The following is a 24,591-nucleotide window of genomic DNA, read 5'->3' as shown; positions in this document are numbered from 1 at the left end:
GAAGATGCCATCTAGCATGTTTTAGCTAAACGTTCTTATTTCTTTAGCACAGAGTAAGTTACTTGTTTAATTCATATTAATTACCAAGGGATTAAGAAGACTTTATGAAGAAAGCGATAAATGGAGGAACGAAAATAGACAGAGAAAGGGGATCTATTCAGCGTTTGATACATGATGTGTGAATGAAGAGATTAAGAAGGTGAAATACACTTGATGAAAATAGAGATAGAAACAAATACAAATGAGCGCCAACGTCTTAATACCGATCTGGATGGAGATTTGCTTGTCGGTATGGATGGATCGTGCAGAAGGATGAACTTCCCTCTCAGGCTTGCTTAACCGGTAGCAGGGATCTAAGCATAGAGCCTCACGGCGGGGATCTGGAAAATTCGCACTGAGACTCACCTCTCGGTCTTATCTCTTTTCTTCTTGGATTTCTTCCGATCAGTACTCAGCTCAGCCTTTCTCTCAGTAATTTAGCAGCAATTAGCCCTAGTATCAATTATACCCGTATCAAGTATATCTTCTGTGAATTCTATGGGGGTATTTATTGGTGAAAAGCTTTGACTCTTGGCAATAGACCTCACTTCTTATTATGGAAATTCCGAAGATGGAGGAATAAATATTCCTTCTGTTATGCAATCAGATCGTCAAATCTGCACAACGATTAGTTGTACACGTGTCGCAATCCTCTCCCTTTGCATTGCTCATTTGCATCTTTCGATCGGTTGCTCGTATGCAATATTGTTTTTATTACCGCATGCAGTTGAAATTTAGCTCGGGATTGACTGTCGCATTGTGCCGTCATTGCGTTAATTGTCTCTTCATTGTTGATTGTCGGGCGCAATGTAACAGAAATGCGTTATTCAGTTTCTCGTTGAGCTTGATCGTAAGCGGTGACTTGGTTTCCTACGAAACAGAGTAAAAATATCTTCTTCTACCATCTTAACGATGTTCGTGGGTGTAATTGCGTTAATTCATAATTATTGTATTTCTGAGCTAATTTTCATACAATCAACGCATATTTCTTCTCTTTTGGCCGCAATATCTTGATAAGACAGCATAAATAACTTGAATTTCTACAATTTATCACACCCCCAAATTTAGATATATGTTTGTCCTCAAGCATATCTTCTAGTAAGACAATAAAGCTAAATTCCTCTCCGATATTTTGCGTCGATTGGCTGCTCCGAATGTTACACTCAAGCACATTTCTTAACAACACAATTTCTTTCTATCCTTGCTAATTCTGAACAAAGCCCTACTTTATTCTTCTATATAATAAAATTCTGCTCAAAGATGCTTTTCAAATTTTGAAAAGAGAATGTTTATCTCTTCTTTGTCAAAACAACTCGATATGTCTATATGCAGCGGCCAAAATTTGCGTTATTTATTAGAGACTGTTGGTCATGGTTACACTCTTCGTTTTCGTTTGTTCCCATGGGTGTCATGCGAATATCCAACTATAGTTGTGTGCCAATTTCAACTTTAACTCATGATATTCAGAGGAGTTGTCTCTTACACTCTTTTATTTTCTTTTTTATTGCGTTGTTCTTGGAAACCCACCTTCGTTTTGGCTTGCTCCTACGGGTGTCATACGAACATCCAACTACGAGTAGGCTCCTTTTACAACTAAACTCTTATCAGGTTGGGAACATTTTTTAGGTTTTCCCTTGCGCTGACATTGGAGTTTGGCATAAGATTTTTTTTTATTTTTTTTTATATGAAATAAAAAATGAACACATTTTCTTAATCATCACATATTCTTCATCTTATCTGCTCAGACCTTCCCCACCCCCAAATTTAAAGATAAGCAAGGTCTTCATTGTGTTGTTTGGATAGACTAGACAAACACTTAGAATAAAAATTTCAAAAAGAAGGTTTGAGCAGAACTTTGAAAGATAAAAGGTAAAGTACTGCTAAACTAAGAATTAACTAAGTGTTAGTCAAAATTTGCAAAGTACGGGAAATGTTTCTAAGTATAAACATATATTACATCATGACAACGCAATGAATAACGCAACAATAAAAGCTCAGAACATCGCAAATATTGACAAAGGATGATAAAGAAAAAGGCACAGGAAGAAAGGAGTGAATATGTACTCGATTGTATTGAATATTAACAAAGTATATAAAGAATTAAAAATTAACGGAACACAAAAATTTCTGCCTATACAAAGAATCAAAGAATTCCTTTAACTTAGAAAAAAAAATAATGAATTGAATAAAAATATAGAATGGTCGCAAAAATGTAAAACTTATTGTTGAGGAGCTAGAGGATCTGGAGGAGGGTTCTGAGGTGGTGCTGCAGAAGCATCTTCAAAATTCAGTTGCTGCCTGAGATTCGGATGCATCATGGGACCATGAAGATAAGCTGTGAGAAAGTTAAAGTACTTATAGTTTCTCTCCGCAATCTGTCTTTGATGGCAATGGACTTTAAAAATATTGCGTTGAGGATTGATCAACGCCTCCCTTGATGTGGCAGCAGTGCTTATATCATCAATTTGCTCCATTACCACATCAAATCTTTGGTTGAAAAAGTCTTGTTGCTGAGCAAAAAGTTTCTGCTGTTAGGAAAAGAGAGACTGCATTTCAGCTAACTCAGCAGCCAAGGAAGGGATGGAAGGTTGTGCCTGCGATGTCTCGCCAGCATCATGTTGGGGTTGGGCAGAGGTGCCTTCACCCAAATCGTGTGGGTCATCAATATGCAGCGGTGGAATGGAAGGTTGTGGTGATGAAGCTGCAGGTGAGTAGACGGGTGGGTATGCGGTTGGAGAATTTAGAGTGAGAAGAAGGTTGGTGAAATGCTCATGAAGTGGAGAAGAAAGTTGTGCGGGTGAGCTCGAAGGGCTTAGAGGGCGGATAACTAAGAGTAAAGGGTTCAATAGTTCTGGATCTTGCATTGTTTCTTCTTGGACTCCCTTTTCCCTTATCATCTCTACGCTGCCTCTTTGGCCTGGGTTCTTGCGGCGTATTGAGATCGATTGCAGGCCTCTTTAAAGGTAATTCTGTGCAATGTGGGGAGTCTTTGAGGAGCAGCCTCAGGATTTTGATATTGATGAGGCCATGGACTTCTTCCATGGGTTCCTCTTCAATGCCTATGCCCACTGACAGGCACAGACTTGAGATAGTCCATGAAAAGAAAGATTGTCCTCTAATGTGCCCCACAAAGCCTCGAATTTGGCTTGCGATCAACCGACCCACATTGATTGGAATGCCGCACGCAATGCAGTATACGGTCATAACTCAATCCCTTGAAATGGTCTTGTCATGGGAAGTTGGGATCAACCGCTTCTTAACCAGATAAACCCAAAGCCTTACCTCCAGAAGCAGAGTCTTGGACGCAAGGGTCTTGATGCCTTTTAAAGAAACTGACCACTTCGTGCCCGGTTGCGTTAATATTTGCAGTGCATCTTCCAACTGTTGTTCTGTGGCATCATCAATGATTTTGTTACCCGATGCATCTGATCCTTCATTTGGTATAGCTCATTGATATCCTTTGCGCCGAAAGGCACCACTTGCCTTTTTATGGTCATCGCATCCCTAGTGCCATGTAGTCGTCCATGGTAAAAGTCACGCATTACCTTTGGAACAACAATGGCTGGGCACTGGCAAAATGTATCCCAGCCATGCTCCACGACCACGCTCGTGATGAGGTCAGGTAGTGGCATTGGCGCAGGGTAAAAGCCAATCTCCATCAACAAGTCATCATTTTCTTTCTTTCTGGATGGACGTGCCTTTGGCAACGTGGGCTTGCTGCTTTCTACGATTGCTTTGCCCTTTTCTTTGGCCAACGCAAGGCGGGATTGTTGCCTTTTTTTTCTTTCCCGTTCCTTGCATTGTTCTTTCTTCTCTCGCTCGGAAAGTTCCTTGCCTTTCTTCTTCTGTAAGTGCCTTCTATTAGCTTCGCGCTTCTTCTCCTTCTCTTCTTTCAATCTCCTCTTCTCTTCTTCGCTCTTCTTTTTCTCTTCCTCTTCTTCTTCTCCTTCTTCTCTCTCAAACTCCTCCACAAACTGCTCAGAGGCCAACAAAAGGCGTTGTTCCTCTTCAATTCACCTTATTTCTTCAAGCCTTGAGATTTCGTTATTGCGGCGAACTTTCTCATCATGCAATTTTCTTCTTCTATCACCTTCTGCGGTGATGAGTTTCACCCGCTTCATTTTCTCCTACTTTTCCTCCTCTTCTTTTCTTCTTCTTTCTTTTTCTTCTAATGCGATTATTAATCTTTGAGGGTCAACATAAGACCCTTGCGGCGCATTCTTCCTGCGACGCTGCATCAGGGGGGTATCTTCTCCTTCTTCGCCTTCTTCTGTCGCAACCATTTCTGTTATTTTAGGTTGCGCTGGTTCCAATAATTGCGCTGTTTCCCCCTATCCTCCCTCACAGAGGTTGATTCTCCATCCTTTTCAAGGCTCGCAGCCCTCTTCTTCTTTTCTTCTTCCTTTTTAAGGCGCATTTCTTCACGTCGGCACATTCTTCTCTCTTTCTTCTTCTTCTTCTTACTTTTCTTCTTCTCTTTCTTATCTTCATCATCATTTTTCTTCTCTTTATTCTTTTTCTCCTTGCGATGATGAGATGACTCTGTTTCTCCAGCCTTTCTCCCTTTTCCTTTCTTCTTCTTCTTTTCCTCTTCAGCTCCTTCTGGTTGCGTCTCCATTACAACTTTAGGAGTCTCTACCACAACTTCAGCCTCCTTAGCAATCTCTTCTATCGGAACTTTGGAGGGTCAGTCTTAGGTTTCTGCGTTGGCAGTTACCTCAGAAGTCTCTATGGTTAGAGTGTCTCTTTCTGTCTCTTCTTCAATCACCACTACCTCTACCACAACCATTTCTTCAGCCACCGCCACCTCTTCAGCCACCACCGCCGCCACCTCCTTCGTGGACAGTGGTTGGTTTACAACCCATGCCTCGGGTAGTCCTCCTCCTTGCTCCAAATGACTCAGAATGTTGCCAAACACTTCCTTGTCATCACGCCTCTTTTTCTCGCTCTCAGTTGAGACGGCAGGAGTTGGAACTGGGGTATTTTTAGTGCTCTGCCCCCTCTTAAACTGAGAAGGCTAGACGGACAATAGGTTTCTCTGGGTTCTACCGGCGATTCTCGAGACGGTATGGGGTTGGGCAGCAAGCCTGCGACTGGCAGCAATGAATGCTGCCTGTCGCATGGCGATTTGGTCAAATGAAGGGGTTGAGGGTGAAACAGAAGATTGAGACGTTTGGTCAACCATGGGAGCTTAGTTAAAAGAGCTGGAAAATCATTAGGGTTTTTGGGAAGAAGAAGGTTTCGTATGCTGGTGCTAGGGTTTTTCAAAGTGCAAATGAGGTAAAAAAAACTCACAGACGGGGAAGGTTTTCTATTTATAGGTTGAGCCGCAGTGGGCCCAACGCGATTTTTGCGGCGACGGGCCTCAAGAATCTCAAAAGGCCCGTCGTTCGAACTTCTCTCATTTATGAATATTCAGAAAAATGTCCTTTCGTCTGCAGAATCATCATTGCTTTGGGATACGAAACGATTGGACATCTCAAATGCAAAAAGAATTTTCTTTAATATTTTATTCGAATGAACACAATGTAAAGATTAATGCAATGTGCTCATCAACGCAAATGCATCTTCCCCGAGGACGGGCAACAACATATACACCCCCGCAACAAACCCCTTAACTAACACATTTCTGGAGGATACCTCAACATAGTGCATTTAGCTAAGGACGGGCAAAGGATATATACGCGTGCAACACACCCCTCAGTTTCAACGCATTAGAGTTGAATGAACGCAAAACATGTCTTGCTTGGTTCAAGATGCATCCATTATCGCCTTGCATACTTGTTGTTAATTATATGATTTTATTATTATTATGATTATGATTATTATTTTTTTCATCAACGCAAGTTGCTATGACTTGCGGTAATAAATTTCCCTTTATTTCTCAATCATTCACTAATTAAGAACCAACGCATTAATTACAGAAAAGTTCAAAGAATTAAAGATGGTATAATAAGAAATGCAGGGGAAATAAATGAAGAGTTAAATTCATAAAGTCAAAATACGAATTAAATGAAGAAGTAAAGACACAATTCAAGAATTCAATAAGACAGAAATTAAAGAAATCATTAAACATATTTGTGAGATATGGACCGGAAGATGCGTTTCTTTGAATTAGCGCAATCCACATCCCTGCAGGCGGTCCGACTTGCCTGCTCAATGTCCTAGGGACATTGTTCCTTTCCATTGGATCCCGGGGCTTCTGAGTTGCTAGGCAATGTTCTTAGTGCTCTATTTCTCAGCTCAGATGCCAGCTGGCCCATTTGGATCTCCAAATTTTGAATTGAAGATACCTGCGCTTACATTACTGCATCATTTTTGTCCATGTATTGTTTCAGCAGGGTCTCCAACGAGCTTCCAAAAGTGTTCGAAGATGAGGGTTGCTGGTTATGCGATTGCCTTGGTTTCCCCTGGTTCGAGTTATGGTGAAAAGGAGGATTTCCTCGACTGCCACTCTGATGGTTGATTGGCCCCTCTTGGTTAGGATTGCCACCCCAACCGAAGTAAGGATGGCTCCTCTCGCTAAGATTGTAGGTGTTGCTGAAAGGATTGTTTTGGATGGCGCATACTTGTTGGAGATTTGATGGGCACATTTCTGCTACATGAGCCCCTCCACAAATAACGCAACTTATTGTGGCCACTTGAGGCGATGCAGCGGGTTGTGCTGATTGTTGGGAGATGGCTCCTTGATTTGTTACCATCGATTGAAATATCGAGGTCACCGCGGCCATCTGAGCAACCAATGTGGTCATTATCTCCGCAGGGATAATGGCAGTTTCATTCTTTCTTCTTTCGGCGCCTCGGCCTCCATAGCCATCATCAATCCAGTCATCCATGTTCCGCAATATGTGGTCAAGGATGACTTTAGCCTCAGTATACGTTTTGTCCATAAAACCTCCTACCGCGGAGGCATCAGCAATAGCCAGCATTGATCTGTTCAGGCCGTTATAAAAGGTCTCCATCAAAATGCAATCAGGTATCCCGATATGCGGGCAGTTTTTCGCGGGCAGTTTTTCACCAATCCTCTAAATCGCACCCAAGCGGTGCTCAGGGTCTCATTTTTCATCTGCTCAAAGTTCAAAACGTCCTTTCGTCTCCTTGCATTGACGGCCGGTGGAAAGAACTTCTTCATGAATCGCTCCACCAGTTGATCCCATGATGTGATCTCGTTTGGCTCTAGTGAGTGAGCCCACCTCTTGGCTTCATCCCTCAAGGTATAAGGGAACAAATACAGTCTAATACTCTCCGGGGTTACGTCAGGTAATGAGAAGTTGCCGCACATTTCGACAAAGCTGGTCAAGTGGGCATGCGGGTCTTCACTTTGTAAACCCCCAAATTGCCCTGCATTTTGGATCATTTGTAGCATGACCGGCTTTATTTCGAACCTTGCGTTCTTTTCAATAATAGGCCTCGAAATCCCAGGCGAAAAATCATATAGGTTGGGTGCCGCATAATTCCTCATGGGGATGTTGCGGTCAGCAGCCAGGAAAACAGGATCCTGCACTGCCTAACAGCCTCTTGATTTACTACGGGAACCAAATTGTCGTTATTATCTGCCATACTCGCTACTTTCTTTCACCTTATCCGATTCTGACATGCCCGTGCGTGAAAGGTACGCTCGATCTCAGGGTAAGCTTCGAATTCTGGTTCAGCACCAGTACTCATAAACTGTCAAGCTGCTTTCCGTGTTGAACAGCCAGTACAATGAGATCTGTCCTGCAAATACCACAAACACACTCAAACAATAAACCGTTAACCAGTCCTCGACAACGGTGCCATAAACTTGTTTCTCAGAAATTGATCTTATGTCACACAACGCATGGATGCATATGATGCAAGGTTCAAATCCATGTGGTACTACTTCTAGAAATGCGTTAATTAATAATGTTCTTATAGTATGTTGTGCGTTGTCACAAGTTTTCTTGCGTTGAAACCAAGTATAATTTCACCGCAAGTTTCTCGGTGTGATCCGAGGTCGAACACAGGGACTGTTTGAGGTTATTGCGTTATGCTTCTGATACATGTGACCAGGGGTTTTCAATTAATAAAATTTGTTGTATATAAGAATATAAACATGTGATAAAGTAAAGTAAGCGGTAAAGATGCGATAATAAAATAAATTGTGTTAAAGTAAATTGCGTTAAAGTAAATCTAAGCTAAGATGATACAAGATACAGGTCTCATGATGCAAGATACTGAGGTCAAGGCTGGCTGTGAAGGTTATGCAAAGATCGTGTAATGCAGTGACAAGACTTATGTACGAAGTAGAAACAGAAAAGATAATTAATACAAACATCGCAAGTTCCTTAATTGCATTAAAGGCATAAATACGGTTCTGATTTTCCCATGACGTACACCTCTCGGTGATCGGTCACGTTCCCACATCTCTGTGGTGAAACAAGGACAAACGTAATGAACGCAAGGTTGCTTCCATCTCTGGAAGTACTTCCTGCTTTAGTTAACGCATTCTTCTAACCTTCTCTTGACAGATCAGAATGACATCTTCACTTCTGCTCTCACAGGTGAAGATGCCATCTAGCATGTTTTAGCTAAACGTTCTTATTTCTTTAGCACAGAGTAAGTTACTTGTTTAATTCATATTAATTACCAAGGGATTAAGAAGACTTTATGAAGAAAGCGATAAATGGAGGAACGAAAATAGACAGAGAAGGGGGTATGAAATCGATCGAGACATTCAAAATTTCTATTCAGCGTCTGATACATGATGTGTGAATGAAGAGATTAAAAAGGTGAAATACACTTGATGAAAATAGAGTTAGAAACAAATACAAATGAGCGCCAACGTCTTAATGCTGATCTGGATGGAGATTTGCTTGCCGGTGTGGATGGATCGTGCGGAAGGATGAACTTCCCTCTCAGGCTTGCTCAACCGGTAACAGGGATCTAAGCACAGACTTCGCGGCGGCGATCTGGAAAATTCGCACTGAGACTCACCTCTCGGCCTTGTCTCTTTTCTTCTCGGATTTCTTCCGATCAGTACTCAGCTCAACCTCTCTCTCAGTAATTTAGCAGCAATTAGGCCTCGTATTAATTATACCCATATCTAGTATATCTTTTGTGAATTTTATGGGGGTATTTATAGGTGAAAAGCTTTGACTCTTGGCTGTGGACCCCACTTCTTGTTATGGAAATTCCGAAGATGGAGGAATAAATATTCCTTCTGTTATGTAATTAGACCGTCAAATCTGCACAAAGGTTAGTTGTACACGTGTCGCAATCTTCCACCTTTGCGTTGCTCATTTGCATCTTTCGATCGGTTGCTCACATGCGGTGTTGTTTTTAGTAATGCATGTGGTTGAAATTCAGCTCGGGATCAACTGTCGCATTGCGCCATCATTGCGTTAATCGTCTCTTCATTGTTGATTGACTGGCACAATGAAATAGAGATACGTTATTCAATTTCTCGTTGAGCCTTGATCTTAAGCGGTGACTTGGTTTCCTACAAAACAGAGTAAATATCTTCTTCTACCATCTTGACGATGTTAGTGGGTGTAATTGCGTTAATTCATAATTATTATATTTCTGAGCTAATTTTCATACAATCAACGCATATTCCTTCTCTTTTGGCCGCAATATCTAGATTAGGAAGCATAAATAACTTGTATTTCTACAAGTTATCAATGACTATCAATACCCTATCCCTCAGTCCTCATCCTCTTCTTCTCCACCTCCTTCAGCTATACCTTCCACCCTGCCCCTTCCCAACCATCCTATGATCGCCCTTGCCAAGGCTGGCATCTTAAAACCTAAAGTGTGGCTATCAACCTCCGATCCTAGTTGGACACTAACAAAACCCATTCGTGTTGTTGATGCCTTAGCTACCCCAACCTAGAAATCGGCTATGGATAATGAATACCAGGCCCTCATCAACAACAACACTTGGGTCCTTGTTCCACCCCCACCAACTGCCACTATTGTTGGAAGCAAATGGGTTTTTAGGATTAAATGGCACCCGGACAGCTCAATTGATCGGTACAAAGCCCGGTTTATTGCAAAGGGGTTTCACCAGAGTCCAGGCATTGATTTTTTTGAAACATTCAGCCCTGTGGTGAAGACGTCGGCTGTCTGCGTAGTGCTATCCATTATTGTATCGTGCAACTGGGAGCTTTGCCACTTAGACTTCAATAACACCTTTTTCAATGGCCATCTCAAAGAGGATGTGTATATGGCCCAACCTCCCGGATATGTTAACCCCTCTTTTCCTTCACGTCTGTAAGCTTCACAAAGCTCTTTATGGCCTCAAGTAAGCCCCTCGTGCCTGGAATACCATGTTAAAGTCTGTTCTACTTAGCTGGGGATTTCAAAACAGTCGCTCCGACTCCTCTCTATTTATTCAGAGGCAAGGGTCTTCAATAACTCTACTCCTAGTTTATGTCGATGATGTCATCCTTACCGACAATAACACATCCCTGCTTAATCTCCTAGCTCACACCCGCAATCATGGTTTTCCCTGAAAGACCTTGGCCAACTCACATACTTTTTGGGAGTCCAGGTAATCCGCACCTCTTCTGGTCTTCTTCTTAGTCAGTCCAACTACATTGATGCTCTCTTGACCAAGTTGAACTTCCTCTCCCTAAAACCAGCTCCCACCCCTTCTACTATGGGAAAATCCTACTCCTCCCATGATGGCACTCCAATGGCCAATCTGTCCCTTTACCGAAGCACTATTGGTGCTTTACAATACTTAACGAATACTCGTTCGAACATTACCCATTCATTGTAAAACACCTTAGTCAATTCCTCCAACACCCAACCGACACCCACTGGCAGGGAGTTAAACAAATCCTCCGGTATCTGAGCAGCACAAAGACATGGGCCTCCTAATCTTTCCATCCGACAATCTCAACATTACTGCCTTCTTTGATGCCGATTGGGCATCCAATCTTGATGATCGATGTTCCGTGGCTGCCTACTGTGTCTTTTGGAAACTCTCTTGTTTCCTGGTCCTCGAAGAAACAATCCACCATTGCTCACTCTAACACGAAATTAGAGTACCGAGCTCTCACTCACACCTTTGCAGAAATCATCTGGCTCCGACAATTACTGTTCAAACTTGGGCTCCAGAATCAAAGCCACCCCTACCATTTGGTGCAACAACCTCAGAGAAGGTGCCCTTGCCACAAACCTAGTCTTCCATGCTCGAACCAAGCACATTTAAATCGACATACACTTCATCTGTGATTAGATTCTTCAAGGGCTTCTTCAAGTCCGATATGTCTCATCTGCTTATCAGATTGCCAACTGTCTCACAAAACCCCTTTCTCATTCTCAGTTTTTCTACCTGCGATCCAAACTCGAGATAACGAAGTTACCCGCTCGTTTGACAGGGATGTCAAGGTATCGAGCAGAAAGGAGTAGTTAAATGGTCAATTTCTCTTGTTTCTTTTATTTATCTTTTGCCCTCTCCAAGCTTGTCATGTGGCCACTTGTGTATGTTTCATTCTTTCTTGTAAATTGTCTATATTACCCCTCAGTCTTTAGGGTTTACTATTCTTCCCTTGTATAAACAAGATATGATACCTCAGATGTAAAGTGTGTGGAAATATATTGGAGAATACCAAAAAGGCTCTTACTGATTGGTCTGAGTATCTCCCCTTCTTCCCTCTGTCTTACTCTTAACACCGAAAATTCAACTGTTATTACATTAACAAAGGATTTTTTTTTGTCTATCTTTAATTTAAATTGTACTTTAGCTTTTATAAATTATCTTTCTACAAAAGCTTCTAACTCTAGGATGCAATCGTGACCTGGACCATGAAATTTGGCTTGAGTTTACCTTGGAAAGTAAGGACAACATAGAAAAGGAAGGAGTGATAGCAATCCAAAAAGTAAATATTATGAAATTTTTGTCTGACACGGTTCAAAAAAAAATTGATGAAAGTATATAGAATGAGAGATGCCAAAGTAAAGTGAGAGACGATTGACATTTGTGGGTCATGGACTCAGTTGATCGAAGTGGCCTTTAATGTCGTGGCGTTGCATTCTCGCGAGGCACATTGCTCGCTTTTGACCGTCTCAACCTCATTCAGGCTAAGGAACTTAAGCATATGGTGGTAGTGGATAAGGGGTCATGGGTTTATCCAAGATCACATAAGGTATGGATAGTGGCTCGTGATGGAGTTGATGTTCAACATACGAAATCTATTAGGATCCTAAGTACTCTAACTACATCAATTTTAGTGCATTAGCATGTATGCTCATGAAAATATCAGAAATAGGATTTCAAGAATACAACCTTTGATGAATTCACTTAGGGGACGTTTAGCGCGCAGAGTTGAGTTGAGTTGAGTTGAATTGAGTTGATAATTATTATAGGAGGAGAGTAATTGGGAGAGTTGATGCAAATAACGAGGTGAGAAATGTGAATTAGTGCGAATAACGAGGTAATAAACCTCTTTAATAATGGGTGAGCCAAATGGTGGGTGGGTTTTTTTTACCCACCCAACCCAACCCAACTTGGGGCCAAACGCCCCCTTAATTTCTACAAACCTCCATGAATTTCTTCTTCAAACCTCGAAGTAGACTACCACTAAAGTCTTCTCTACTATTCTCATGCTTTAGATTGGATTGTGGGATCCATATTGAGAGAGATTTGGGAGGATTTTGAAAGTTGAAGAGAGAGAACTTTTAACAGAAATTCTCTTCTCCAATTTAAGCTCTTGCATGCATGAATTTCCTTCAAATTCAGCTTGTATTTATACAAATTATACATTTAAAATAAATAAGTAGGGAAGTTGTCACTCTAACATCCACTAATTTAGTGGATTAGGTGGAAAAAAATGGAAAAAGTGGGAAAATCTCACTTTTCATTTTTCCAAACATTTTTTCTCTTAATTAATTTAATTTTCTAATTAAATTTAAAGGAAAATTATTTTTTAATTTGATATTTTCAAATTCAAATGTATTTAAAATACTTTAGTTTGAATAAATAATTAATTAAATAAATTTAATTAATTAATGTAATATCAAGTACTAAATTGATTAAATACCTAATCCAAAATATGGATCCTTAATAAAAAATTAATATTTAGATCTCATTTTAACATTTTCAACTATCCAAATCTGTTTAATTTGTTAATTAAATGTTTAATATATCGAATATTGTAATCCACCCTAAACCAAATTTGAACATTTCAAATTCTCTCAATACGCTATTATAAGGTTAATCCTTTTACGAGCTAGTAGAGGGACCTAATGGACCTACAGATCATGAGCTCCAACGATTTGAGATTAATTGGTTAAACTTTTTAAACTTAATTAATCAATATTCGTTAATTATCGAGACATTTCACTATAGCTCAATAGTTGCACTCTCCTCACTGTAGATATATTTCTGTCCACTTGATTTAACCATAATCAGTAAGTCGATCCTTCACAGGTTGTTCATATTTACAACTAGGTCAAAATTATGGTTTTACCCCTATAATACATCTTGCTCTTTAAGTCTCCACTGATCTTCTAATGAACAATTGGTTTATGGTCCTACAAATAAACTGAGTCCCTCTTAGCCATAGAGAGGGCGAGGTTCCTTTGTTCAAGACTAGGAGTTAGTACTTATGGAAACAACCTATCCGCTAACCTTAAAATGGGTAGGGGTAAATTTCGTCTTGCAGGACTATGTCTCCATCTATCTATTTGGTCTTAATCTTAAAATGGGAGGCTTATTGAGTGACAATGTTGAGCCGCTTTCACCCATGCAGATTAAAAGATAATCCCGAATAAATAGGACTTCATAGTTAGCCTAGAATTGAGATCGAGTTACCTTAGGTCATGAATTGAAATAGACAGTTTTAACAGTAAATGGTCGTTATAAAGAAAAGTGACTATTTTGTGATCCAATCTTATGCAAACATCTTTTGCATAGGATGCCTCCACTTGCATGTCCCCACATGAATGACTTTGGGATCACATCATTTGTATCAATATATAAAGCGGGCCGCATCCATAGTGTCCCCAGGATAAGGTACCCAATCTTATCTATATACTTATAGACCGTTTTGGCTATATACTAAAATTTGATCATCTTTTATGTCTCTACATAAAGTTTAAGTATTCATATAATAGCCATGGGTTTGTTAGTTTATTGGATTTAGGAATCTATAAGTGTAATTTATATGCTCAATAACAACTTTGTCGAAACAATCTCAATAACATCTTATTATAAATAGAGATATGTTTAAAGTTTACAAACGGTGAGTTTTAGGATATATAACCCAACTAGTCTACCCAAGATCACATTGTATGGGCTTAGGCCATCAACCACCAGAAACTTTGAGCCATGTGTTCAACTCCTTCCCCAAACTTTATGGGGAGGTTCATCATTAATATGGAGTCACATTTTCAAGACAATTTAACCAACGAGGTTGAAGACCTCTTTAACTCATTTCGTACCTAAATCAAGTTGTTTGAACCTTCAAGGTCATGTCCCTAGGTTACTCATTTCTCTTTTAATCCTTGTTGCTTTCCACCCTAACGAGCTTAATTTCATAGATGTGCTTTTAGGCTCTGCAAAGCATCTCAGTGTAGGAGGTGGTGAGCTTCTTGCTCAACGAATGGTGGAGACCTTCTTGATGAAAGTTTGGAATGTGTGATGTAATCTCTATACACTTTACCTTACCAATCGCATTGTGAACAAGTGGGTAGATGGCCGTAGGGCTCCATGTTCTCCAATGAATTGGTCAATAAAGGCATTGACAGGCTTTCAAAATGACTCAAATGCTCCCATGGACAATTTTTTATACTAGGCTTGAGTTGAATTGATGAGATATACGTTGGAGGCTAGCAGATGATTTCTGGCACTCCGTGTCGCTTCATGGTCGAGCAATAAGTGTCAGTATGTTTTATCTGGTTGGTGCTTCTGTCATACTCTTTGATGATAGGGAGCTAGCTTTTCCGCCATGTGTTGGTGAAGGGGTCGCTGTTTTTTTTTTTTTTTCTAGGAATAATTTGGTAAGCTTCATGCTTATTAGTTTCTTCTAGCCATGTTGGACAACAACCATACTGTTTAGCAGCTTCTTAGGTATATTCCCTCAAACAGATTTGTAATAGTGGGGAGAGGCTCAATTGCAATCTCTCAGTCACAGTCTTACACGACCTCCAAGAAAAGGCTAACTCAGTATTTTAGGCCTTAGCCTTCCTTTCATAGGATCACATATGAGGATTGGTTTAGGGGCTCGCCTCCCATTATGCATGTAAGAAGTGACCTTCTAAAGGAACTTTTATCAAAGAGTACCTCTGAGTGAAAGCAAGATCGTTCCAAACTCATTGTGACAGAAATACTGCATTCACAATCAAACATACAAGTTATGCATTTAACAATCAATTACGACATGTTTTTCAAAATTAAAGAACAAAGGACAAGAGACATACCAGTTGAAGAACTTTTCTTCTTTTAATTATTAGTCTCGTCAAGTCAGCAACTCTCGCTGTCCTCGCTGAGATCGTCAAGGCTATCGTCTACCAAATCTCGTTGTCGTTTACCACCGAATGGACTTCTCACGAACAGGCAGAAGAAGGAAACAACCACTCGGAAACCTCGGTATTCTCGGAGTGAGAATCCAGGAGGTGTGGGCTCTATTGGATTTGGTAGAGGGAAGGAGGAAGAAACGATCGTTTACCACGACCAAGTAAGTGGGAGATATTGAAAGTCTATCGTATAGATGGGTGCTTGATCGTTTAGTACAAGATGCACGATCGTGTAGTAAAAAGGGTCTGATCGTATAGACGATCGTTTAGTAAAATCACTCGAGCCCGCGATCGTTTAGCAAACGCTCCTCAATCGTTTAGTAAAGCGCGCGTGTACACGATCGTTTAGTAAACATTGTGCTATCATGTATGCTCTCATTTGCTAGGTGATGGGCAATGTACCAATTCGTGTAGTGATTAACCGATGCCTTGCAAAATGAAACCATTTTCATTTTATCCTCCCGTTAAGAAAACTTATTGCAACCTCCCACTAACTCATTCGGTTACAGAGAAAAAATCGCCAACAATTATCCCATAATTGTTTAATTAAATTAAAAATATATATATAATCATATTATACCTATAGTTTAATATCACATCAAATGCAACATATAAACCAGTATTTTTTTCCTCCACTAGATATAAATCATATTTATATCATTTTCCTCCAATAATGTATCTCATACATCATGTCAACTATATCATATATAATTGACCTGTTTAATTATATCATATATAATCAAACTCCCTCTTGTCAATTTGAACACTTCAAACTGACCCAAAAAATGATTCTCAACTTGAATTCATTGAGCTACCAAGAGGACCTTATGAACCTATGGCTCGAAGCTCCAACGGTACGTGAATAGCTGACTAAATTCTTTAGCCACGAGATCCACCATCCGTTAACTGCCGGACATTCCACTAAAGATTGACAGTTGCACTCTTCTCACCACATATATATTTCTATGTCCATCGGATATAATCAATCAACAGTACGATAATCCTTCACAGATGCTCGTAAGTATAGATGGGCCAATTTACCGTTTTGCCCATGTAGTTACATCTAACTTCTTAAGTACCACAGATCCCTCTAAGGAACAACCAACATAGTCTTACTATGTGTGGACACCTCTTGGGCCATGAGAAGGGATGTGGTGCCACATCGGTCAAGTCCCAAAATTAGCCCTTAAGCGAGCAATCTATCTATTTACCCCTGCTTTGGGGAAGGAGTGAATTCCATCTTGTGTAATTGAGTTCCCAGATCCCAAATCAGATGAATCTCCAAAGTGGTAGATTTGAGTCGGCGATCTGGCCACTCGCACCCATGCAAATTAAGGGACCGCCCTCAAAGGCAAAAGTTCCCAACTCACTCAGGATTGAGGTCATGTTACCTATGGTCATCCTAGTGAAGTGAAATCTCTATCATGAATGGTGTCATATAACGAGACTATAACACTTCGTGGTCCGGTCTTATACAAACTTCTTTGTATAGGGCACCCTCGCTTGTATGTCTTCACATGAATGATCAGGATCAGACCATCTGTAGCAAGTCACAATACTTGTAACTATTCTACAAAGTGGGTCACATCCGTAACGTTACCAAGATAAGGTTTCCCTTCTATATCCATATATTGCAGACCATTTTGGTTATCACTTAAGACGTGATCCACCTGTATGTCACCACATACATGCTTAAGTTACAACGAAAATTAGAGATCTTAGTTTATTGGTTTGTGGTAAAGCAAATAAAACATCCAATGTTCTATAGACAATAGTGAAGAAAAATATCATATATTATTACATCACAAACACTTGTTCAATACTATGTTTACAAACTACAGGACCCAACAAGAGTTTAGGGCATCAACCCCAACACCTTCGTCATGGCTTCCACTTAAGCGATGAATTGGATTATTGTCACCTGTAAGCTAAAGAAGAGGTTGAAGGCTTGGTTAGCTTGATTGGGCCTTGTCGTGGTTTTGTGCGACCTCCTACAACAAGGTTGTGGTTTGATTGTCTTGTCCTACGATGGTGCCTTCCCCTGTGGGGTTTGGCTCTTCATCACCTGACTTGGTTCGTCCTGCATTGAGCCCAAGATTGTGTGGGGCCACTTCTTGCCTGTTTGAGATTTTCTGTTCGGGTGTGGGGCTTCGGATCATTAATTAGCAAGATTGGGTATGTTCTTATGGCACACGCTTCAAGCTTAGCAGGCCAAACAAACCTAGGTAGCGTGAGGCCAATTGTTGTCAACTATTGTCACTCTTCACAGATGGTGCCAAGTGTTGGCACTCAAATCTCGCTCGCGTTCAATTTTGTTGTGTGTCCCTTATGGGCTTAATCTCTAGCTCGCTTCCCCTGGTGTGGTCTCGCTTCTGAGTTGTCCTACATAGGAGATTCTTGCATTGATATGGTGCCAAACTTACCATATTCTGATGCCTATGATAGTATAAGAAGTGTATAGTTCAGTTAAACACACAAGAAGTAAAAATAGGGCTCTTCTGTGGAGATTACTTACTCTTCCCCTACAGAGTTGTCGAATGAGGCTTTTATTGATTCTTCCTCTGACACTCGGTTTTGGTTGCATGTAACGTCAGTATTGTTCAGGTTTTTTTTGGCGCTCGAGGTTGCATGATGTCAGACTGAGCCCAAGTTGGTTATTTCTTAATAGATATATATTTATCGGCCTGTCTATTCGACCCAAACCTCGAGACATTGAATTTTCCCTTTTGGGACATGTTTTTCTCTATACCTCCTCTCGATATCCTACGGGCTTGAGTTTGCTCATGGGTTTTTGGCCTTGCCTTAGACAACCCTCAACACTATTTAAAGGTGTTAATCAGAAAACAGATCAAATGAATTCTTAAGACTGGAGGTGGGAGCGAAATTGAATCATTTTGACTTTATTAACAAAATTAACTTTCGACCTAAATAATCTTGGTGACAAAAAGTGAAATGTATTATTCTTTCTTTTATGAATCAATCTAAGTATAGCTCAATAAAAAAACACACCGGTTACCTTTTTAAAAAATGATGGTTGTTTCCTCATGACCCGGTTTGAACTTAAAATAACATAGAATAATAATTTTTTATTTTTTTTAAAAAAAATACTTCTTCCAAGAAATTACATTATATATATTCTCTCATATTTAATCGTTTATATATATTTTTATGTGTGGGCTATATTTCCATATTGATTAATCTATTGAAGAATTTTCTTTTTGGTTGACTTGCCTCTACATGGTATTTACTTTAATATTAAAATTGATGCAGTTAGAAGAGAAATAAAAATAATGAAGTTGTTTAAGCATCCTCACATAGTACAACTATATGAGGTTATAGAGACACCAACTGATACCTATGTAGTGATGGAATACGTCAAATCTGGAGAACTCTTTGATTATATTGTGGAGAAGGGTAGGTTAAAGGAAGATGAAGCTCGTAGAATTTTTCAACAGGTATATAATATTTGAGTTTGAAATAACTTTGGAAACAATAAAGTTGTTTAATGAAAACAAAAAATACTATTTTTACTTTCAATCCGTCCAATTTTAGTACATTTATGACATGTTTGGGAGTATACCTACAACGGTTAAAGTCAATTTTGTCATTTTCAAAAGGGAAATTCTTATCAATAGAAAAATTCCAAAAATATTTACACCTTACTTTTAAAGAGACCCCTTACTACGAAAATGATTTTAATAACTCAAAATCTAAATATTTAATTGATTTTGAACATGACCCAAATGATTTTGACCACTTTAGAATCACTCCAAAACATGTACTTACTTCAAATAGATCTTAAAATACTAGTAACTTTTCAAAAAAAAAAAAAAAAAAAAACAATAATAAGAAAGTTAAAATACCATTTTGGTACCTATATTTCGGACTTTGTCTAGTTTTAGTCCATTACTTTCAAAAGTCCAATTTTAATCTTTGTACATTCAATAAACTCTAATTATAGGAGTCTATCTTTTTTTTTCTCCCTCAAGAAAATCATTTTTATTTAATTGTTACAGTTCAAAATAGACTTGAAGGTGTTTCCAAAACTATTTTCAGCGTTTTGCCAAACATTTTTTTTTCAAAATGACTTATTTTAAAATTTTAATAACTAAAAGTTAAACCAAATACATTCTTAGTCCATCCCTACTAATTTTTATCGAAATTGGTTCATGATAATAATAATAATAATATTGTTCATTTAAGAAAAACAATATGTTAATATATTTTCAAATTTATAGTAAAAATACTAATAGATAATAAACAAATTTTAAAAAAATGTATAAAGAACTAATATTAGGGACTAAATTTATGACTTATTGAAAGTATAAGGATTATAATTTAACATTTGAAAGTATAAAAACTGTCTAGAAAGATTTTATCAAATCATAGAGATTTTTATAATTTAGTTATAATTTAGTTCATAGAGTTTATTCTAGAAAGATTTTATCAAATCATAGAGATTTTTTTTGAGTTTTTATCGAATCATAAAAATTAAGGGTGTGTTTGGAATACATTTTCAAATGTTTAATTTTGAAAAATAAAAAAAATTGAAGTATTTGACGATCGCTCAAAATAACTTTTCAAATGTATTTTAATCTGTTTTTATAAAAAAAATTTAAACAAAAATAAAATTTTAAAAAAAAATATATATATTTTTTAATCTTCTAATCGAAACGTTATTGAGACAGATAATATGTGGAGTGGAGCACTGCCACAGAAATATGATAGTTCACAGAGATCTGAAGCCTGAAAATGTGCTTTTGGACTCCAATTTCAATGTGAAGGTAGCTGATTTTGGTTTTAGCAATGTGATGTATGATGGCCATTTCTTCAAAACTAGTTGTGGCAGTCCTAACTATGCTGCTCCAGAGGTACTGTTTTTTTTTAAAAAAATTTTTATTTTAAAAAAATAAAAAATAATAAAAATAAAAAAACTACTATGGGTTAATTTATAAGTTTAGCCCTTAAATATATTTAAGCCCCTGCTTATTTATCTATGTTTTAAATACATTTTTCAAGTCTTTAATTTTAAAAAATAAGTTATTTCAAAATAAATTAAAGTGTTTAGCAATCACGTATTTTAGTTTTTTTATATCAAAAGTGTTTAAATAAAAATAAATTTTTTGAAAAACAATTTTTTCTCTAAACTCCCAATTTTTTAATATAAAAATGTTTAACAAATTTCTAAATTTTTTTAAAAAATAAAAAATCAATTTTGAGTCACTGACTTCTAACATTATTAAAGTTTTTCTTTTTCTCCTCTCTCTTTGAGTGATTCTAAAGTTCAAACAATGTGGTAATTTTAAACATCTAATAAGTTCCTGTTCTAAATTTTTTCTTATACATTTGTATCAAATTATTATTTTATAGAAAAATGGTATTATAGTGTTTTTTTCTTGAAATGTATGAATTTTTACCATAAGTTATTTTTTTGCATATCTTTATCGAAATTACTGTGTTTATGAAGGTTTTCACGTTGTTTCTTGTTAAAATTAGTGTGTAAAGCAGCAAAAATTGAATAAGAGTAAGAATTACAAAATATTTTTAATCGATCAATTTGATCTAATTTTCAATTTTTTAAACTTGATAGGTCTTTGAACTATTCAAATTATTTAAATTTCATGGTTCTACTTGACATAAATTTGAACGTGTAGATTCCATTAGATATAAATTAAAATTTATATCTTTTACATTAATTGGTTGTTGAAAGTTTTGAATGTCAGGATCTATCGTACACAAAATTAAAAGTTTGATGACTTATTATTATACAATTTCTAAACTTTAAAAATTTACTAAAAAAATTTAAAATACAAAAATTGAACAGATATAAACTTTAAAATTTAGGAACTCTAACTTGTAATTTAAACTAGAAATCACTCTTTTGAAAAGTAAATTGATTTTATTTTATTTTCCTTTTTAAACAAACACTCCAGAAATGATTGTATAGGGATAGATCAATAATTACTAGTAATAAAAAAAATGTGTGGTCACTAAAATTAATCTTCCAGATAAATGCCACTAAAAGAAATTTGTGATTAAAGCACAGTTCTAAAAAAAAATATTTCAAAACAAAAGTGTTTTATTTAAAAATACTTTTCCTGACGCAGTAGGACTTGTTTGGATTGATTAGAGAAAAAAATATTTTTCAAAATAATCTTACTTTGGAAAATTTTCATAAATAAAATAAAAGTAAAACTATTTACAGAAATAACAAAAAGAAAATGGATAAACACTGATAGACTTCTATCAACGTCTATAAGGGATAGAAACTAGACATTGATAGACTTCTATCAACGTCTATCAATGATAGAAACTGATATAAGTCTATGATTGATAGAAGCTTATAGAAGTCTATAAATGTTTATTAGTGATAAAAACGAATAGAAATATTAAATTTTATTTTTCTTCTTTTATATTTTTGAAAATCTCCTTTGAAAGAGTTTGAAGTTTGGTTTTTTGTTTTTTTATTACCATTTTTCAGGTTATTTCTGGAAAATTGTACGCAGGACCTGAAGTAGACATATGGAGCTGTGGGGTTATATTGTATGCTATTTTATGTGGTTCTCTTCCTTTTGACAATGAAAACATTCTTATCCTTCGTCAAAAAATAAAGGTAAATCTTATATTCCATTAAAAACAAAGGTAAGATTTAAATTTATCGACATAAATTATAAGAGACCGTTTGTTTTATAGAAATTAAAAATTTATATGAGATAGATATCAATATTATCGTATTTGTTATGCAGTAATATAAGAGCATAGATAAAACATCCTCTTCATTTTTATACCTTTAATTTTTTTCTTATATATATTGCTCTTTTTTGTTTATATTTTATAATTAAAATAAATATTACCAACGATATATATCACTCTTATTGGTTATATCCTAGTAGTTTTTATTGATTTAAGAAAAATAATTAAATTTACATTATTAACAAAATCTTAAATAAATATAAATTATTTAATCGAGAAAAATATCACATAAAAATAAGGGCCATTTTTAAATATAGAAAAATAAACCAAAACATTTACAAAATATAGCAAAGAACTATCAATGATAGACGCCTATCATTGTCTCGTGTCTATCATTGATAATTCAAAAAATTTGTTATATGTTGGAAATATTTTCAACAGTTTTAGCATTTGAAATAATTTCCCTAAAAATAATATAAATTATATTAATTTAAAAGAAAATCAAATTAATAAAAAAATTATATGTTATATAAATTCAAATTATATTAAATGATTAGTTATATACTATGAATAGTCATAAGGACATTCATGAAATATTATGTAGATTTTAGACATTTTCGAGTAGAAATTCTACAAAATAAACATAACTATCCAACTATTTCTAAATATCTTTAAAAATATAATTACAAAATAAATATAGATATCTAAAAATGCCAAACATCTGTAATTCCGAACATAAAATTTTTTTTATGTTCGGTACTCTAAAAAAACAAACAACCCTAAAGTAGGAAAATTTATTGGGTCACAATTGATCACATGTAATTAATATACATGACAATCTTTCAAAAAAAAAAAAATTATTTGTGTGTATCTATATACACATGTCTTTCATTAACGTATTGGGGTATCTCATTGATGTATCTCATTGAAGTATCAATAATAGATGTTGATATACCAATAGATATTTTAAATGATCGACGTGTCAATTAGTAATGTATCTCTATCATTTTATTGGGGTGATGGAAAGATTTTGTTCTTCTTCCAAATTTTTATTTTTATATCCACCTTTTGTTTTAGAAAGATCATTTTATTTTAGCTAATTTTACATTAAAATTGGGTCTTCTTTTTTTTTTTTTTGTTAGAGATTGAAATTAGTCATTTTGTTTTCTCTTGGCAATTTTTTAAATAAAAAACATAATACTCCATAATAATTGTTTTTTTTCTAAACAACAAATATATATGCATCTAATAATTAAAATATTAAAAAATACCTAATGTTAGATTTTACTTTGAAGGGAATATATATATTCTCGGTTTGGTTTTGTCTCGAGAAAAACCAATCCGAACCAATAGTTTTTTATTCTCCAAATACAAATCAAGATATCCAATTTTATATTAAAAAACCAAACCAAACGAGTGGATTAATTTGATTTTCAATTTGTTTGGTTGTACACGTAATCATGATGAACTAACAAACGTACATAAGTAGAGTATATATATTGGTTTAACTAAAGTTTTGATTAGTTTGTATATTCTCCAATGCTTGTAGAATGGTGTGTATAAGCTTCCAAGTTATTTATCGGCTGAGGCAAGAAACTTGATCTCAAGTTTACTGATAGTTGATCCACTTAGACGAATAACCATGCCTCAAATCCGCCAGCATCCATGGTTTCAAGCTCATCTTCCTCGCTATTTAGCTGTCAAACCAACTTCCACTTTGGGACAACTTGAAAAGGTTAGTTATTACTTCTCAATATACTCTCCATGTACCAATCAAAACCCACGTTTACTTCGAGTTTATTTGGAATATATTTTCAAATGTTTAATTTAAAAAATAAGTTATTTTAAAAAAACATGAACCATTTGACAACCACTCGAAATGACTTTTGAAGTATATTTTCAATCATTTTTTCAAAAATATTTAAATAAAAATGAGTTTTTTGAAAAATACTTTTTTCTTAAGTCAATCCAAACCATCCCTTATTTTCTCTTATTTAATTTATTTTTCTTAGGTATTACCTAATAAACTTTCAATTGTTTTCTGTGCTGGGTGATTATTATAGTTATGAATTATAATAGTTTTTCCAGTTTATAATAGTCCGTATTTGAGATGCAGAGTATTTTAGTTTAGTTATAATAATATATGTTTAGGTGTAGACTATTTTAGTCTAGATAATAAATGGTAAATACGGTAACAAAGAGAAAAAGAAATGATGAGTAAGAAATAGTAAACATTGTAGAAAGAGGAATTTGAAATAGTAGTATTGTAATTAATTCTAGGTTGTTAGTTGGAATTGGAAACACTAACTATTATAACTGGAGCACCAAATGTGGAGTGAGCTATAATAGCACACTCCACCAAATTCATGTTAG

The 24,591-nt window shown here is 36.4% G+C and overlaps 1 protein-coding gene across 2 annotated transcripts in view; it reads left to right on the top strand.

Annotated features, from left to right (window-relative positions):
* The window catches only part of LOC120081788 (SNF1-related protein kinase catalytic subunit alpha KIN10-like), a 95,967-nt gene that overhangs the window by 20,817 nt on the left and 50,559 nt on the right, over positions 1-24,591 (top strand). Inside the window, exons 3-6 of one of the 2 annotated variants that reach the window (XM_039036950.2) lie at positions 18,796-18,980; positions 20,214-20,309; positions 22,007-22,138; positions 23,768-23,953. In XM_039036950.2, the coding sequence (XP_038892878.1) occupies positions 18,796-18,980; positions 20,214-20,309; positions 22,007-22,138; positions 23,768-23,953 (599 nt within the window). Of the gene's footprint in view, positions 1-18,795; positions 18,981-20,213; positions 20,397-22,006; positions 22,139-23,767; positions 23,954-24,591 lie in introns of both variants that reach the window. The other variant, XM_039036949.2, reaches the window with a different exon arrangement.

Source organism: Benincasa hispida, chromosome 7, assembly GCF_027475165.1.
Source record: "Benincasa hispida cultivar pf3 chromosome 7, pf3_genome.v1.1, whole genome shotgun sequence".
Classification (NCBI taxonomy): domain Eukaryota; kingdom Viridiplantae; phylum Streptophyta; class Magnoliopsida; order Cucurbitales; family Cucurbitaceae; genus Benincasa; species Benincasa hispida.
Note: the sequence above shows the minus strand (reverse complement) of the source record. Positions and strands in the feature narration are given on the sequence as shown.